The sequence below is a fragment of the Sciurus vulgaris genome (assembly GCF_902686455.1).
Source record: "Sciurus vulgaris genome assembly, chromosome: 1".
Lineage (NCBI taxonomy): Eukaryota > Metazoa > Chordata > Mammalia > Rodentia > Sciuridae > Sciurus > Sciurus vulgaris.
In genome coordinates, this window is record NC_136461.1 from 37,398,849 (window position 1) to 37,417,845 (window position 18,997).

Here is an 18,997-nt window from a genome sequence, read left to right on the forward strand (position 1 = left end):
ATCTCCACACTGCTTTCCAGAGTGACTGCACTAATTTGCAACCCCAACAGTAATGTATGAGTGTACCTTTTTCCCCACATCCTCCCAATGCCTATTGTTGCTTTTATTCTTGATAATATCCATTCTAATGGGGTGAGAAGAAATCTTAGGGTAGTTTTGATTTGTATTTTTCTTATTACTAGAGACATTGAACATTTTTTCATATATTTGTTGATTGCTTGTACATCTTCTTCTGTGAAGTGTCTGCTCATTTTCTTAGACTGTTTACTGATTGGATTATTTGTATTCTTGGTGTAAAGTTTTTTGAGTTCTTTATGGATTCTGGAGTTTAGTGCTCTATCTGAAGTATGTGTGGCAAAGATTTTCTCTCATTCTGTAAGTTCTCTCTTCATATTGTTGATTATTTCCTTTGCTGAAAAAAAAAGCTTATTTCCCCCATATCTTTGTCAGTTTTTCTTTATTTAGAATAATCTTGGCCTTGGATTTCACATATATAGCTTTTACAATGTTGAGGTATGTTCCTACTATCTCTAGTTTTTCCAGTGTTTTCAAAATGAATGGATGTTGCATTTTGTCAAATGTTTTTTCCTGCATATATTGAGATAATCATGTGATTCTTATCTTTAAGACTATTAATGCGTGAATTACATTTATTGATTTATGTATATTGAACCAACCTTGCATCTGTGGGAGGAAACCCATTTGATCATGGTACACTATCTTCTTAATACGTTTTTATCATAGATTGTTTTAACTCATAGTTACCCTAAGGTGGTAAGGAACCAGAAGTCAATTCCTTATTTGGTGCCCCTTATTGTAACCTTCCATCTCTCCTCCCTCTTCCCAGTCTCTAGTGACCAGTATTGCATTCTATTCTACAAGATGGACTTAATTTCCACAATTGAGTGAAAACATGTAGTATTTGTCTTTTTATGCTTGACTTAAGAATAGTTTTCTTTAATATTGATATACATTTATTTTTACTTTCAGAGAACTACTTATATCTTGTCAAGTAGATTATTGGTTATTTCTAACTCATCTTACTATATTTCCACAGTTTTTGAGTTACATAATTTATACAAGAGCTACAAATCAAATCTGAATACCCAAATGTATTTTAGCCTTTGCATTGTAATTCAGACGTGGATATTTGCACATACTTATTTCCTTCTGAGGGGTTAGCGTCTCGTTTCTCTGTAGTCTCGCTATCCACAGTTCCAGATGAGATGCTTGATGTTTGTTTGGTCCCTTCACTTTGCAAGTGATCTGTAAGGAAAATTAAATTTGCTCAAAATAGCAAATTCACATTTTACTAAAGGCAAATAGTTGAGATGAGAACATGTTTTGAAAACCTATTGACTTCCTCTAAAATACCAAAAATACAAGTAAAAGCTATAAGAAAAAACTTTTTTTTAAATAAATGGATTTTATTTCATAAAGCAGTTTTAGGTTTAGAGAAAGCTGAGTAGAAGAACAGAGACCATAAACCCACTCTCTACTCTCCCTCACCCTCATATACAGTCTCCTCTTATGAACATCTAGCATTCTCTAGAATATTTGTTATAATTGATGAGTCAAAGATGAATTATTATTATTAAGTCCACTGTTTGCATTAGAGAGAAAAAACTTTTATTTAGAAATGGCTTAATTTGAATTCCTTAGCTTAAAATACCTGCCCAAAGGAAGTTTGCAAGGAATAAATGTATCCTAGAGATGAGTCTGAATCAATTTGCATATTATTTCTTCATAACTGAAGTAAATGTATACACTGTTTAAATTTTAGCCAACAGATCTTCTTCCTGTCTGCCTCTGTCTGTCTCTTTCTCTCTAAATTCTTATAACTCAGATAACAGTAAACTTCTGTATGCTGTGTTTTATATAGGAAAGACTATTGAAAAATAAAATTTGTACTTATATCATAAGACATATTAGAAGTTACTTAGGGTCTTTACATTTTTTCAATTTGTCTAAATGTGCTTTGCATTTTTTTAACTTATGAAATTCAGAAAAACTGTGAAAAATGAGATATATGGAATTGAAACAATCAATTTTCTCATCTAGTGAGAGGGTGTAGAGATTAAGTACAGAGAATGAAACTACTAAAACCAAAACAAAAAATAAAAAAAAAACTTTAAAAAATAAAATTGATCTAATTATTGCAGATTTCTGTTCATTTATTTTAAAATTTTGCAGCTAAGGGAATTTCAATTGGCAGTCAGTTTTGATCACCTTCAATTTTAATGATACTATCATGAAGTTCTTGCTATGAAGCTCTATAATATTACCAATGTAATACCCATTAGTAGAGCCTAAATGGTGAGAAATACAATGATTTGGTCTTCTGAGTTTATTGCATTGTGTAATCTCTAGTTTAGATGCATTGCCTTAAACTTTTCCCTTCACAGAATTCTGGGAAAAACAAAAAAGAAAAATTGGAAAAATATTTAAATGGATAAATCAACTCTATTATTGTTCCTAGTGGGATAGAGAGAAATAGCATCAATAAATGGCCTTGCACCTTCATGTTGCTTAAGGGGATTTGTTTCAGTTCCTCTGGTCTCTTGCATTGTGACAGACATTAAAACTTCTCTTTGAGTCAACTATCCATTGGGTCAATAGGTAAATGTGACTTGAGGTGAAAAATATGGGCTGTAGGCTCCACACTACTTCCCTTTATCATTAACCCATCCCTGTGAATGAAAATGATAATGTCTAGGTTTGTTTTTCTTGTTGGAAAAAAACATGTATAAGGAGTATAAATTTGTACTTTGCAAATACACACTTATCCCTGCATTTGTTTCATCTCAATGTATGTGTGGCGTGTGTGTGTGTGTGTGTGTGTGTGTTTTGCAAAGTTGACAATGTAATGAGAGGTCTGACCTCTGACCCATATCCTATGTGTGATCCTGTATATCCTACCATAGGGAATTACAAAGGCTTTACTAGCAACTCCCATGGGGAAAAACTCTTAGCCCTTCACTAGGCTTAGCACACACCCATGGCCTTGATGTTCCTGGAGGGAGTTGTAGTCAAGAAATCAGTTCCTCACCCTGAGGCAGTCATACTCATTGGCATATTTGATCCAGGAACCTCCTTTTAGAGGCCTCTTTATCGGGGTCCTCAGCTGAGACAAATTTCAATCATCTCTAACAAGGCCTTGTATCTTGTGGAACATCTTCACCAAAACCTTTTTCTCCATTATTACTCAATGCATTTCCATTCCTAGCCTTTCCCTGTATACTCTTGTCCCTCTTCCTAATCCATAAAATGGCAAAAGCTTACTCATTGTTTATTTTAAAAAATAGCAAAAGCCCTTTGTAGTGAGACATTGCCTCATCTGTGCTACACCTCACCTGATTCTTGCTCAAGTATTGTTCTATGAGGGAAATTGAACAGCAGCATGTTAATCAACTTTTCATCCCTGTAATCAAGATACCTGAAAAGAACAGCTTAGAAGAAGAAGAGATTATGTGGGGCTCATGGTTTCAGACATTGAGTCTATGGTCAGCCAACTCCACTGCTGTAGGTCCAAAGTGAGGCATAACATCATGGTGGAAAGGTGTGGCAGAGGAGAGCTTCTCAGAAGATCAGAGAGAGAGAGAAAGAGAAAGAGAGAGGGAAGCCAGGAACAAGATATAGTCCTCAAGGGCACATGCCCAGTAACATACCTCCTCCAGCCATGTCCACCTGCCTACAGTTACCACCAGTAGTGCAAATTATAAATCCATGAATGGATTAATAAACTGATGAGGTCAGAGGCTTAATCATTGCCCCAAAGCCCCACCTCTGAACCTTGCTGTATCGGAGACCATGCTCCCAACACATGAGCTTTTGGGGGCATTCCAGATTCAAACTATAATGAGTGGAAAGACAGTACTACATTTTTTTATTGACCTCTTTCTTATGATGATGCAAGAAATGAATAAAGTCTTGACGCAGATTTTCATCTGACTTGTTCTAGTTGATTAATTCAACATTTGGCTGCTGAGCAGGTGACTTAAAGAAAGCCCAGAGTCTGGATGCAAAGTTGAAAACAGAAGACCATTCTTCTGTTCTAGGTTATGGGCCTTTACCTAAGCAATAAGATTTTCTCTGTATTGTGCATAATAACTCACCACAGATTTGTATTTTATTTGAGAGGAAAAGCTGAGTATAATAAAGATATACTTTGATATATTCCATGTAAACATATTTTAATAGAACTCTTAAAGATTGTGGGATTTTGGTAGGACACAAGAATAAAGTATTAAAATTTTCCATTCGTAATTAATAGTTATATCTTTCCTTCCATTTTCATAAAGAAACTTTATTTGTGCAGTAGAGCCGGTTTTTTTTTTTTTTTATCTGAGTTACAGAACATTTCAAAGATATATGTCCTTTATGAATATAGGTTCAGAAATTCTTCTGGTCTTTCCCCTGTGGACACTCACATGGTTCTGAATGGGAAAATTATGATGTTAAATGTTCAATTTAACTTTGAGATCTAAAGAGAAGAAATCATGTGAGTACACATAAATTTCAGAGACTGTTTGGATGAAACAATGCTGGGCCTTCCACATTTACCTGGAAGAGTTGTAATAATTGTGTAATCAGATTGAGACTGTCAATTGATTTTTGACACCCTGGTAGAACACTGGTAGAACCCTCAAGAACCTCAAGAAGGCCACAGTCTGCAAGTCCTTCATAGGACAGAGGTGTTCATTCCTTTCTCCAGTTATTAACACACAAGGACCAGACAGTCCACACTTCTGGATATCTAGCCATCAGTTGGAGGAACCATGCCTTATGAATTTCCCATTCCATTTACCTTTCATTCTGAAGTAAATAATAGAAATGATCAGGGTGATGAAGACCATCAGCACGCACAGGATCATCATTGTATCTTCCAGCCAGACAGCATTCAATTCATAAAGTGGATCTGAAGCAGGCACTGGGGAGAGATGCAAGACTTAGGAAGGATGCAGCTCAGAAAGGAGTTCTGGATTAAAGATTTATGATAGATTTACTTTTTAGGTTACTATTATTCCATACTTTCTGAATTTATGAGAGTCAGGGATAAGGAAGTTGGGCTACATGGATGATTCTGGAGATGAGCATGTTTGGGTTAAAGCTGGAAGGGGTTAATACCTATTCTACTCAAGCACCATGGTCGTTGCTCTTGCTGGCCAGAGTCTTAAGGATAGACGAGCACGTTATGCCTTTATCTGCTTTATTGAGTGCCGAGAACCTTGGAAAATTGGGGAGCTTATAAATGATATAGTGAAATAGAATACTCTTAGATGAGCAACATCTCTGAAATAGAAGAAATCTTAAAATCCCCAAAGTCATATTCATCTGGAGCAGACATTTTCCTCAAAGTATCTTTTCTAGGTGATTCTAGAATGAAAAATTCCACAGCTCATAATATAGGTAACTGTATTTTGTGATGGCAGCATCATCACCAACAATTAAGTGTCCTGTTTCATTATAGTATAGCTATGCCTATTAGAGATTACTTTCCTGCATCAAAAATATAGTTGTTATAGTACTTAATAATATGATAATTTCTAAGAAAAACAGATTCATAATATGATCTTAAATATTCATGTGTGTGTATATACCCACAGGTGTTGAAAACAGAATCTAGAAAAGATGTTTTTATGCCCACGTTCATAGTTGCATTTGGCATTAAGAGCTAAAACATGAAGCAACCCAAGCATCCATCAGAGGATGAATGGATAAACAAAATGTCTTATATCAATACAAAGGCATAGTTCTGAACCTTAAAAGTGAAAGAAATTCTGCAATATGTTGCAACATGAATGAACTTTGGGGACATTATGTTAAGTGAAATATACCCATTACAAAATGACAAATATGATTCTACATATGTTAAGTGAAATATACCCATTACAAAATGACAAATATGATTCTACTTAGCATAATCAAAACCCTAAAGAGAGAAAATAGAGTGGTAGTCGTAAGGGACTGGAGGTTAACCTAGGGACTTATTGTTTGATGAATAAAGAATTTAAGTTTGGGAAGATAAAAAGCGTTTTTGGAAGGGATGATGGTGATGGTTTTATAACAATGTAAATGTACGTGATATCACTGAATGGTAGAGTTAAAGATGGTTAAAATATTAAAGATTGTGTACACATATTTTACCACAATAAAAATAAAATTTTCTGGTTTTCAAGGGACATTTTTATGAAAATGAAAATGCAAGCTAAAGTGGGAGGAAAGATTTGTAAAAATATATAAGGATAAAGAATTTGAATCTAGGATATATTATCTCCTATTTTTCACAGGACATCTATGACTAAGCATATATACCTTTTTATATTATGTGCATTTCTTTTCATGGAAGAAATGGCCTTAGGTAGCAGCTAAGCATCCCCCAACCCTGTGGCTGGTAGTTGTGCATGTGTTCTTGGAGCAGCCTACATATCTCCACAGGAGCCAGGGTGGGCAAAAATAATTCTGTACTTCAAATATAAGGGTTTTTCTGTTAACTGTTTGCTGCTTCTGATTACAGGAGACACATGGGTGGTCATCATTGTTGCATCTCTCCTTCTTATTGCATGCATCTCTCTCTCTTCGACTGAGGAGACATCCAAGGGACTTATCCACCCCCTTTGTTTTCCTATCTTTTTCATTATCCATAGCTTCAATGCAACCCTTATCAAAACTCAGTGGCATTTGTTGCAGAAACAGAAAGGGCCATCCTAAAACTCAAATGGAATCTCAAGGAACTTCAAATAGTCAAGTAATTAAAAAAAGATATACAAAGCTGGAGGACTCACTGCCTGACTTTGAAACCTACTACAAGGCTATAATGCTTAAAACAGTGTGGAAATGGCATAAAGACATGGACATAGACCAACAGAATAGAACAGTGTCTATCCTCTCAGATACGAAAATGATTTTAGATAAGAGTGCCAATAACATTCAATTTGGAAGGTACACTCTTTTCAATAAGAGGTGCTGAGACTACAGACTCTCCACATGTAAGAGAATGAAGTTGGGTCTTTACCAAACATCATATTCAAAGATTACCCCTAAATGGATTAAAATAATAAACGTAAAATCTGATATTGTACAACTCTTAGAGGGAAACAGAGCAAAGACTTCTTGACATTGAATTTGGCAATGGGTTCTTGGATATGGCCACAAAGGAACAAAAAACAAAAGAAGTAATAGACAAACGGGACTGCATGAAAAGTTTTAAAAATTGTTCTTAAAAGGCACCATAAATAGAATGGAAAAGCAGCCTAAGGAATAAGAGAAAATATGTGTAAACCTTATATTTGATTAAGATTAATACCCAGAGTAGGTAGTGAAGTATATAGTTGAAACTCCACAACAAAAAACAAAAAATATTATTCAAAATTGGGCAAATGACTTGAATAAATATATCTTCATCTCACAAAAACAGAAGGAAGACCAGTAGAATAGTGAAAGGGGACAAAGAAAGAAGGAGGAGGGGTTGGCATGTGGAAGTACTGGGGAATGAAATCCACTGCGTTATACTATGTCTATGTATGACTACCACATGAATCATATATGCACACACACATATGTGTGCACTAATATACATGAATAGCACTAATTAAAATAACAATAACAACAATATTAGAAGAATAAGTAGACTAAGCAGATCAGGGTAGGGAAGGGAAATTCCTAGGCAATGAGATTGATTAGATCATGTTATGTGAATGTATGGTTGTGACATGAAGGACACCACCATTATGTAAAACTATAGTGCGCCAATGAAAATCATCCAAAAAAGATATGTGGTTAATAAGCACATAAGAAGATGCACAACACCATAAATCATTAAGAAAATAAAAGTCAAAACTAAAATCAGCCAGCACAGTTGGCACATGCCTGTAATCCCAGCAGCTCTGGAAGCAGGAAGGATTGCAAGCTCAAGGCCAGTCTTGGCAACTTAGTGAGGCCCTAAGCAATTTAGCAAGATCCTGCCTCTAAATTAAGAATAAATAATTAAAAAGGGCTGGGGATGTGTTTAATGGTGAACCCCTGGGTTAAACCCCAGGTACGAAAAAAAGAAAAAAGGAAAAAGAAAAGGAGAAGTGATGGTGATCACACGAAGAAAAAGGAGTTCTGTGCATTATTTGTGAGAAGGGAAAATGGTGCAGATGCTGTAGAAAACAGTGTGACTGTGCCTCAAAAAGTTAAAGATTGAGTCATAATATGATCCAGAAGTTCCATTTTATGTGTATACCTGAAAGAATCAAAAGCATGTTCTTGAAGAGGTATTTGTACACCTGTATTCACAGTAACATTATGCACAATAATATGCTAGTGTAAACAGGCACTTAGACTCTTTAGCCCTGTGTTTCAACAACTGTAATATATATTCTATGGAAAAAAATGAAAAATAACATAAAAAGGAAGAGATACTTAGTAGTAACTCTCTTGTGAAAATTGAAATATTATAATCTAGATTGCAGCCATTTTTCAGTACATGTATTTTACAAATCTTTTCTCCCATTGTATGTCTTGCCTTTTGATTTTCAAAACAACATCTCTTGAAAGCAGCATTATTTATTTTTATTGTAGTAAAATATACATAACATAAATTTTACCTTTGTAACAATTTTAACTCCATATTTCAGATATATTAAGTGCATTCATATTGTTTTATAGCCATCACCACTATCCATCTCCAGAATTTTTTTATCTTCCCAAACTGAAATTCTGCATTCATCAAACCATAATTCCCCATCTTCCCCTTCATTCAGTCCTTAGCAACCACCACTCTATTTGCTGTCCGCATGTTTTTGATTACTCTAACTGTCTCAGACAAGTGAAATCAAACAGTACTTGCCTTTTTATGACCAGTTTATTTCATTAAGCATAATGTCCTCCACGTTCATAAATGTTGTAAGCTGAACATACTGAAACATATTGCAGCATTTTTGCTTTCACCTTAGTTTGGCTTAAGGTCATTGTGTCTTAATTTCAGTGGAGAAAATTAATTTAAAATAGTTGACTGAATAATTCAGTCCTATTTTATCATTTCTGCATTGTGATTTTGGCTACAATTCCGACTTACTATTAAAAATTACTTTATCTCACTGATCATTGCCTTGCATAAACAATTTCCATGGAGACTGCAAAGGTAATATGAATGACATGTTTCAAATGTTGGCTTCAACTGTTCCAAGACTTGCATAATTATCATATTAATTTCACTCTCAAAGACAGTCAAAGAGGAGAAGGATCAGTTTCAGGTGTCCATGCTTACCTTGACATTAAGCAAAATTGTTATGTAGTATGTAGTATGATTTTGAGAAGAAGGTCTTTTGCTTTGCAATAACATCTGAAAGAAATCTGTAATCTAAAACCTTAAGATATAGTGAAATACTACTTCTTTTAGGTAAAAAGTATAGAAAGAATTAGAGTAAAATTAGGAGAAATGATGATAGCTTGAGGCAAAAATAAGACTATTTAATTGAAGAAATTCTTTATCTTGGAGCAGAAGCCTCAACAATTTGTATTGTATCATGAAGTGTGTAAAATAATGAGGTCAGAAGCAAAACTCCAAGGGTCCAAGAGTCTATTGTTTCTATAGTTAAAACAAGTATCAACCCTATTTGGCTAAGTGTCTTAACAGTGACTTAACAGTGTCTCAACAGCATTCAGGAAAGGAAATAATTACAAAAAGTTGCCACCTTCTTGATCCCACATACCTCTTTGATGCACACACAAACAAATACTGAGTATGATGTTTACAACCACTGAAGAAATGATGGTAACAGTGACCACCAAAAAAGGAGAATTCCTGCTGGAGCATCTACCTGAAGAAAAAGAAATGTTAATAATCACTGGCTATTGGTGGGGAAGCACTGCAGATTTGGAAAACAAGAGCTATATTTTGATATCATCTCCAGGTTTCCATTTAAAACAGGACTAAGATTAGCATTGAAAATCAGAGAGCTGCTGATTAAAGGAACAAGAAGCAGAGCTGTTTTCAGGATGGGACACGTTTGGGGCTGAGGCTATCAGGCCTGGAAGAAAGCAACTCATTTTTACTCCACTTAACCCATCAACTAATGGAACTCTTTAGAGAGGAGGTGACGAAGTTATGGTCATTATCACTTTATCATTCTTTCTGAAAGAGGTTAGGAGGAGGATAGCTCTGGAGACCTCTGAATTGCCTAAGTGGCCATAAGATATCTAGGTATAAGAATATCATGAGTAAGAGGGTCTTCAGACAACATAGTATTTAACACGTTATTTAGTACATACCATGGTAGTGTCATTCAGTTACCTCTTCTCTCCCTGAAATTATTTCATGCCATGAGGGTTTACTACCATGGTTGTGCCCATTTCTCTGTTAGAGAGTTAAAGGAGCAGTTTAACTCAGGGATTAAAACAAAAGCTATAAGTGTCCATCTGGCTTATATTCAATCTCATTTTCACCATGTCAGTTCTGTAATTTCAATTGCAATACTTAACTTTGAAAGGCCCAATTTTCATTAATGATGATAGCAATAATATTTAGCTCAAAATTCATTATAAAGGTTAAATACCTTAATAAAGCACTTGTAAAGTGCTTGGAATAGGGTTTCTCAGTAGTAAAAACTCAATAAAATGCTTTTGTCTTACGATAATAATTGCTACTACAGAATTAACTCTGCCCCCTTGAAAGTGTTCTATTCCAAGTGATTCAAAAACACTTTCTAGATAAAGATGAATAAAATGTTAGGAGCTCAAACTTATGCCAGTAGGGAACAGTTAAACAACTACAGGAAATCTGTTTGGTAAAGGTCAGTTTAGAAAGATCTTTGAGTACAATCTCTGCAGAGCTATCTGGAGCATAACTCTCAGAAGACTCAATAAAATATAAGATATACAGAAGCAGATATGTGATAAAAAGGAAGTGCATTAAAAAGTGTAATGAAGCAGAGGAATAATAAAAAAAAATTCTTAAAAGTTGAATACTGTCAATAAACAACAAACTAAAAGGGTTTTGTGCAATAGCAACTGGCAGGAGTTAAAGTTGTCAATTTGTGGTTTTCTATTGTGTGGATTCTCCCCAAGCCCCATAGTTACAGTGGTGGAAAATGTCACTTATTTGAATCAAATAAGTTCACTCCAAAACAGCAGGTAAAAACATAAAGAGAAAATTCGGGAAGTTGGGAGAAATGCAGAAGAACTGAACATAAACACTTAAATAAACAAATTTATTTAAATGAGTAAATAAATTAATAAAAGAATTGGGAAGATAAAAGCCCAAATCAAATGTCAAGTCATAGGAGGAATAACCAAGGGGAAACCTCAAGTCCCCAATCTAGACATCTACTCAACTATCAAAAGCAAAATCCTGGAATAAAAAAGAAATACACACATAAAAGAGAAAAGGGAATCCACCTCAACTGATGCAAAAGTCTGGAACCTCAGAAAACATGAGGAAACAAACAAGTTCCCCCATCAAAATTTACAACCCCCACAAAAAATGGAAGTAGAGGAAATTTCAGAGAAAGATTATAAAATTCTGATTATCAAAATGTTCAATGAGCTAAGATTTAAGGAATGAATTAAGAGAGTGAATATAATAAATAAAAGATCATTTCAATAAAGAAATAGAGATATTAAAAAGAAACCAGTGAGAACTTCTGGAACTTAGAGACAATGAATCAAATTAAAAATTCACTTGAAAGCACCACTAATAGGTTAGATTGTGTGAAAAACAGAGCTTCAGCCCTTGAAGACTGAACCTCAAGACTTGAAGACAAGGTGCATGAATTTGAGTACACAGAATACTATAAAGGAAAAATAATAGAATGTGATCAAAATATATAAGAACTTTGGAAAAACATCAAGGGGCCAAACCTGAGAATCACTGGGATAGAAGAAGACATGGAGGTATAAGCTAAAGGCATTAAGCACATTTTCAATTAGATAGTCAGAGGAAACTTTCCCCACATCAGAAAAGAGTTAGACATGCACATACAGGAGGCACACAGGATCCCATATAGACTTAAACCGAAGAGAAGTTCTCTAAGACACATCATAATCCAAAATGCCTAACACAGAAAATAAGGAAAGAATAATAAAAGCACAAGAGACAAACATTGGGTCACATTTAGAGGCAAACTAATAAAGTTCACTTCAGACTTTTCAACTCAGACTCTAGAACAATGGAAGGCATGTAACAATATATTTCAAACTCTGGAAAGAAAACAATTGCCAACCAAGATTGATGCACCCAGCAAAGCTCTCCTTCATATTTGATGGAAAATTACAAACATTCCATGACAAAGATAAACTAAAAGAATACATGACATCTAAGCCAGCACTACAAAGAATATGCAAAGATAAATTGCACACAGAGGAACCTAAAAACAAATCCCAAAACTCCCACAAAAATGAAGATCAATAGAAAAACCAATAATCTAAATAAGATCCAAGGCAATTAAATATAACAAACAAATAAATAAATAAATAAAAATAGTAGTAAGCCACAAGCATATATCTATAATAGCTTTGAATATAAATGATCTCAACTTCTGCATTAAAAGAAATATATTATCAGAATGGATCGGAAAACAAGATCAAACCATATACTGTTTGCAAGAGCCTCATCTCATAGGTAAGATACTCACAGACTGAATAAAAAGATGGGAAAAAATTATTCTATACAAAAAGAGTCCAAAAACAAGCTGGAATAGCCATTCTCATAGCTGACAAATCTGATTTCAAACAAAAATTAATCAGAGGAGACAAAGAGGGCCTTTAAATCCTGATAAAGGGAACAATCCAATAAAAAGAAATAAAGATAATTAGTATATATGCCCCAAATATCAAATCACTCAATTACATTAAAAAATACTCTTTGACATCAAATCCCAGATAGACTCCAATACAATAATACTGGGAGATTTTATTATATGCTTATCACCAACATAAAAAACAATAAAAAGATAATCAAAACATAAAAATCAATAAAGATAGATCCAGCCTAAATATTATCATAAATTAAATGGATCTAATAGGCATCTACAGAATATTTCACTCCAAAACAGCTGAATTTACTTTCTTCTCATCAGTTTATGGAACCTTTTTCAAAATAGATCACATTCTAGGTCACAATGTAAGTCTTAGAATATATTAAAAAATTGGATATAATCCTATGCATCATATTGTATCATCATGGAATGAAACTATAACTCATCAGCAAGAAAAATAACAGAAACTACACAAACACATGGAAATTAACAATACTCTTTTAAATGAAGAATGGATCAAATAAGAAATAAGATGAAATCAAGAAATTCTTAGAAACCAATAAAAAAAGGATACAGCATTTCAAAATCTCTTGGACAGTATGAAAGCAGTACTAAGAGGAAAATCTATTATGTTGAGTACCTACATTAAAACAAAAATAGATCCCGAATAAACTTATGATCCACCTCAAGCCCTTACTGAAAGAAGGAAAGAACTATTAAGATCACATCAGAACTAAAGAAATTGAGAATAAAAACAATACACAGGATCAACAGAGAAAAGAGTTGGTTCTCTGAAAAAATAAAAAGGATTGATATCCCCTTTATGCAAAATAACCAAAAGAGGGGACCCAATTCAAAAAAATTAGGTATGAAAAAGGATATATCACCACAGACACTTCTGAAATCCAGAGGATCATAAGAAACTATCTTTAAAACATACTACAATAAACTGCAAAACCTAGAAGACATTGACAAATTACTAGACACAGATGACCTGCCCAAATTGAACCAGGAAGATACAGAAAGCATAAACAGACCAATATAAAGTAGTGAAATTGAAACAGCAATTAAAAGCCTACACAAACAAAGAAAAGCCCATGGCCAGATAGATTTTCAGATGAGCTCTACCATATATTTAAAGAAGAACTAACACCAGTCTTCCTCAAATTATTCCATTAAATTGAAAGAGAGGGAACACTCCCAAATACATTTTGTGAAGCTAGTATAATCCAGACACCAAAACCAGACAGAATCACAGTCACATCTAGGAAAGAAAATTATAGAACAATATCCCTGAAGAATATAGATGCAAAAATTCTCAAAAAATGTTAGCAAACGACATTCAAATATATATTAAGAAGACAATACACCATGATAAAGTAGTCTTCATTCAAGGGACGCAAGGTTGATTCAACAGACACAATCAATAAATGTAATTCATTTTTTAAAGAGAATTAAGAACAAGAATTATATGATCATCTCAACAGGCACAGTAAAGGCCTTTCGTAAAATATAGCAACATTTATTGTCAAAAGCACTGGAGAAACTAGTAATAGCAGGAACTTACCTCAATATTATAAAGGCATTATTTGACAAACTCAAAGTCAACATCACAGTAAATGGAGAAAAACTAAAATTTTTCTCTCTAAAACTAGGATCAAGCACAAGAAGTAAATCAAGAATAAATAAATTGGATGGTATCCAAATAATAGTCTTCTTCACCGTAAAGAAAACAAGATCATGAAGAGAGAGAATGGGAGAAAATCTTTTCTGCCTGCACCTCAGATAGAGCACTAATCTCCCGGATATATAAAGAATTCAATAAACTTAACACCAAAAAATAATCAATAAATGGGCAAAGGAATGAGCAATCACTTCACAGAAGAAGAAATACAAATGGCCAACAAATATATGAAAGAAAATGTTAAACATCTTTAGCAATCAGGGGAATGCAAATCAAAACTATACTAGATTTCATCTCACCTAGTCAGAAGGCAATTATCAGGAATATAAACAATGATAAATGCTGGTGGGGATTCGGGGGAATAAGTACATTCAAATGTTGATGCTAAGACTGAAAATTAGTATAACCACTATGGAAAATCGTGTGGAGACTCCTCAAAAAACTAGGAATTGAGCTACCATATGACCCAGCTACCCTACTCCTTGGAATATACCTGAAAGAACTAAAATCAGCACTATAGTGATACAGGCACTTCAATGTTTATAGCAGCACATTTCACTAAACTATGGAATCAAACCAGATGGCCATCAGCAGATGAATGTATCAAAAAAATGTGGCAGATATTCACGATGGAATTCTACTCAATCATAAATAATGGCATTGCTGGAAAATGGATGAAAATGGAATACATCATGCTAAGTGAAATAGGGCAGACTCAGAAAATCAACAACCAAATGTTTTATCTCATATATGGAAGCTAAAACAAAACAGGGAAAGAAGATGGCAGGGAGGAGATTGGATATCATAAAGATATAAGGTAGATCAGTGGAGTAGAAGAAGGAGAATGTGAAGCAGGGAGGAAAGAAGGGAAAGGGTTGGAAATATGTAATGAATTAAAAAAATAATGTTATGTACACATATAAATGTACCCAAAAGAATTTTACCTGTATGTATATGTAGAAAATACCAAACAAAATAAATAAATAATGGAGTGAAAGGAAGTTCAATAGAAGAAAGGAGAGAAAATAGGGGAAGGAATGAAGGAAGGGAAAGGGAGCAGAAAATGGGGTTTTAAATTGCTTGAAAGTACAATTTTGTCAATATGAACCCAAATAGTATGTGTAATTATAATGCTCTAATAAAAATAAGAAGCTCAGGTTTTCAGATAAATAGCACTAAAAGCAGCTCCAGCAGCAAGAGAAAAATAACTAGGAGAAAGGAATGAGTGCAGGACAAATGTATAACTGATCATGCAAGAATTTAGAATGTACTGAGCAGACAGACTTGGGAATAAAAGGTCATGCATCTTTAGTTCTCTCCCTTTCTCCAAGTTTGCATCTTCTACTCTTCAAAGCCACTTACCTTGTTGTAGTTGTTTGAAATATAGTTCAAAGTAGGGATACATGATAGAGGATATCAGCACAATCAGAGTTGTTATCAGAATTGTTAACCAAATTATCTTCTGTAAAAACATCTTCTGCCCTAATAGAAATGGAGATTTAACAGAAATGGATAGTTAACTGAAATGGAAAGTAACTGATCTTACTTCTTAGGAAACTTGGAGTGCTGGACCCACCCAATTAAAAATGATGATTCATCCAAAGCCCATTCCCATTTAGGATACCATCGCCCTGGATTATTAGATCCAAATCAGTTTGGAGAGGTATTTATGACTGGGTGTGTGAAAAGTAGGAATAGATCTAGAGTGAGGCTGAGACAGGTGTGAATTAAGGTGAAGTGACACAAAGATGAGTGCCAGAAACTATTTCTCCCCATCCCTCTGTCTCATGAGATCTCTGAGTACAAGGAAGAGGCAGCGCTCAGTTATTCCTCCTACCTCCCCACCCAAGACTCAGAGGCAAGTTTTCTGAGACCATGATAAGGTCAGTCCCAACTCAATCCTTCAGTACTCTTGTCTAAACTATGTGTGTAGCCCTGATTTCTCCAATGTACACTTTGGATATGGTATTACTCTTCTAGAATACATTCAAAGACACAGTTTATGTAAAATTTCCTCCTCTCCTATTCATCAGAACAAGCATCTGGTTTGACCTACTGGCTTGTGCATATGGGACATGACACCTGTTAGTTTGTCTGGCAGTGTGATGTCTTTCTTCCTAGAGGAAAAAAATCCTGTCTGATCTAGAACATGCCTTTATGTCCTGCAATGCTATATGAGGAAATGAATCCAAAAGGATACTCTGGAGTCAGTTAAGAATCCTGCTATGCCATTTTGAATGTTTGATATGGCATAAATTTGTTTTGAGCTGGTGCTTTTCATGCTGTGATTCATAAGGCTAAGATCCCTATGGCTCTGGAACTAATCCTATACCCATATAGGCCCCTTCCCCGCACTGCAACCCAATGAGGTCAAAACAGACTTGCCTAATCACTAGTCATACAAGAACAAAGTCCCAAGTAAGATTATATTTATGATTTTTCTCATGAATGTTGACTCTTTCCAAGTATTCTGATATTCAGTGAATGGAACATAAAATCTCTCTGAGAAGTCTGTATTTCCTAAAACTCCAAAATTTATGTTAATTATAATTCTTTCTTTAAACATAGGTTTTTAAAATCTACATGTCTATTTAAAGAAAGTTCTAACTCAGAAAATATGTCTCTTATTATTTACTGAAGTTGCAAGTAAATTAAGTATATTCCCTTCTATATTTGCCATGAACTTTGGGGGCAGAGGGTAGGTGGGTTGGTTTTTAGATCAAACGAGAGAGCACATGCAAGCATATTCTAAGCACAGTAAACTGCCAAAACTGTTAAGGGAATCATTCCTAATATGCCTCCCAGCTTCTAGTTCCAACGTTAATTTTATGAAAATATACAAACATTAATACACATATAATAATTTGGTAGTATGTGAGGTACTCCTTTGGTTTTATTTCAGTCATTTTTGTATCATTTATTATTTAACTATTATGTGCCATGCAATACTTGAAACAGTTGTTGTGTCTCAATTTATAAAACCAACAAAGATCCATATCTTTATGTTTTGAAGAGGGAAATAGATAAGAGACTGTAAGTATAACAATTAAGCTGTGTAGTGAGTTAAAACTTAATAATACTAAAAATGAAAATTTAAAGATGTGTGAGGAGACAGGGGACCCAGGTGGAGGGAGCAGCCGGCATTTTTTCAGGTTGGTTTGTCAAAGCAGTCCTTATTGAGAAAGTGAGAGCTTAGCACAGACTTGAAGGAGTTAAGGGGAGTTAGTGGAATTCACAGCATTCTAGGTAAAGAGGACAACTGGAGCAAAGACCCAAAGGCTGGAGCTCATCTGCCTGGATGGGGACAGCAAGGATCTGTGTGAGCGACTAGAGTGGACAAAGGAGAACACCAGGAGATGAGGTCAGATAGGTAATGGGAACACAGACAATACAGGACATACTGGGGCATTTTAATCTAAATAAAATGGGGAATAGTCGCAGGGTTTGAAGAGGGTGATGTTTTATATCTCATGTTTGAGATGGGTCTGGAGATGTGGTGAGGTGGTGAGAAGTACTGAGATTCTCAATGTATTTTAGAGGTAGATCTAGCATTATTTCTTGACAGATGTTATACCGAATATGAGAAAAAAATCATAGTCAAGAATGAGTTTAAGGATTTTGTTCTGAGAAGCTGAAATTATGAAGTGTGATTGGGAAGGCAATAACTAAATCAGGAGTTTTGTTTTTTATATATTTAGCTTCAGATACTTACTAGACTCCTATGTTGAAATGCTGAGTTGGAGATGAGAACAGAGTGGGAGAGAGGCCTGGCCAGGAGATAAAATTAGAGAAGCCATCATTGTATTGATGGTATTTAAAGACATGAGGGGGAAAGGACTCGTAAGAGAATGAAGGCTCAAAAACTATTGGGAATTCCAACATCAATAAAACAGTGAAAACATGAATGAAGCAAAGAGAATAAGAAAGAAAACAAACAAGATGATGAATAAATCCAAGAGAAACTAACGTCTTGAAACCAAGTGAAGAAAACAATTGAATTTTTCTGTTTTGTGACAGCATGTGACAATGGCTATCATTTGAAGAACAAATGCAGACTCACCTGATAATGTGATGTTTGTCCTTTCCTCTTGGCCAGTTAGAGGGTTTCTAAGGTAGCAAGTGACATTCCCAGGGTGGGTATCACTGAGAAGAAGGGTCATCTTCATGTTGAACAATTTGTCTCTATTCTGTGAGTGAGATTTTGATGCAGGTGGGAGGATCCCTCCCCTGCTATCTCTCCATTCCATTTGAGGTTGTGGGAACCAACCTCCTGAATCACATTCCACTCTAAGACCTTGAATATTGGAAGGATGCACTAGAATCCGTGTGTCTGAGCTTGTAGCTGGTTGGATACAAAGGAGGAAAACAGTATTTTTTAGGTGAAGGGATGAAGATACAGAACAGAGAAATAGAAGCTGTCCCCCTCAGTTCAATACCAGTGTCTTTTCATATATTATTAGTCAGAATTCTATGGGACTCTGATTACCTTAAGATGCTAATTAAAATAGAAAGAGTATAAGCCAGGTAGAAAGGTTATGATATAGTGAATATCTTGTCCTAAATAAATCAGGTG

General features: G+C 34.8%; 3 protein-coding genes across 8 annotated transcripts in view; all 3 read right to left on the reverse strand.

Moving 5' to 3' along the window:
• The window catches only part of LOC306670252 (putative selection and upkeep of intraepithelial T-cells protein 1 homolog), a 201,674-nt gene that overhangs the window by 1,443 nt on the left and 181,234 nt on the right, over positions 1-18,997 (reverse strand). The window lies entirely within an intron of this gene.
• On the reverse strand, positions 55-15,906 carry LOC306670352 (selection and upkeep of intraepithelial T-cells protein 1-like). Its single transcript, XM_079155058.1, has 4 exons — positions 15,787-15,906; positions 9,699-9,806; positions 4,808-4,930; positions 55-1,266 (listed from the first exon to the last, which is right to left on the reverse strand). The coding sequence occupies exons 1-4, from the start codon at positions 15,896-15,898 to the stop codon at positions 1,118-1,120; spliced, it is 492 nt and encodes a 163-aa protein (XP_079011184.1). The 5' UTR covers positions 15,899-15,906; the 3' UTR covers positions 55-1,117.
• Positions 18,387-18,997, reverse strand: part of LOC306653889 (selection and upkeep of intraepithelial T-cells protein 1-like) — a gene marked incomplete at its 3' end in the record, with an annotated part of 35,675 nt that continues 35,064 nt past the window's right edge. The window contains exon 4 of the mRNA XM_079126981.1: positions 18,387-18,766. Within this exon, the coding sequence (XP_078983107.1) occupies positions 18,387-18,766 (380 nt within the window). The remainder of the gene's footprint in view (positions 18,767-18,997) is intronic.

What these genes read in the sequence shown, in the direction of transcription:
- LOC306670352 (XM_079155058.1), bottom strand. Translation starts at nt 15,898, where the DNA reads ATGTTTTTACAGAAGATAATTTGGTTAACAATTCTGATAACAACTCTG. An exon ending in TTTCAAACAACTACAACAAG is followed by an intron (nt 9,807 to 15,786) that starts GTAAGTGGCTTT and finishes CTTTTTCTTCAG; the next exon opens with GTAGATGCTCCAGCAGGAAT. An exon ending in TATTTACTTCAGAATGAAAG is followed by an intron (nt 1,267 to 4,807) that starts GTAAATGGAATG and finishes TTTTCCTTACAG; the next exon opens with ATCACTTGCAAAGTGAAGGG.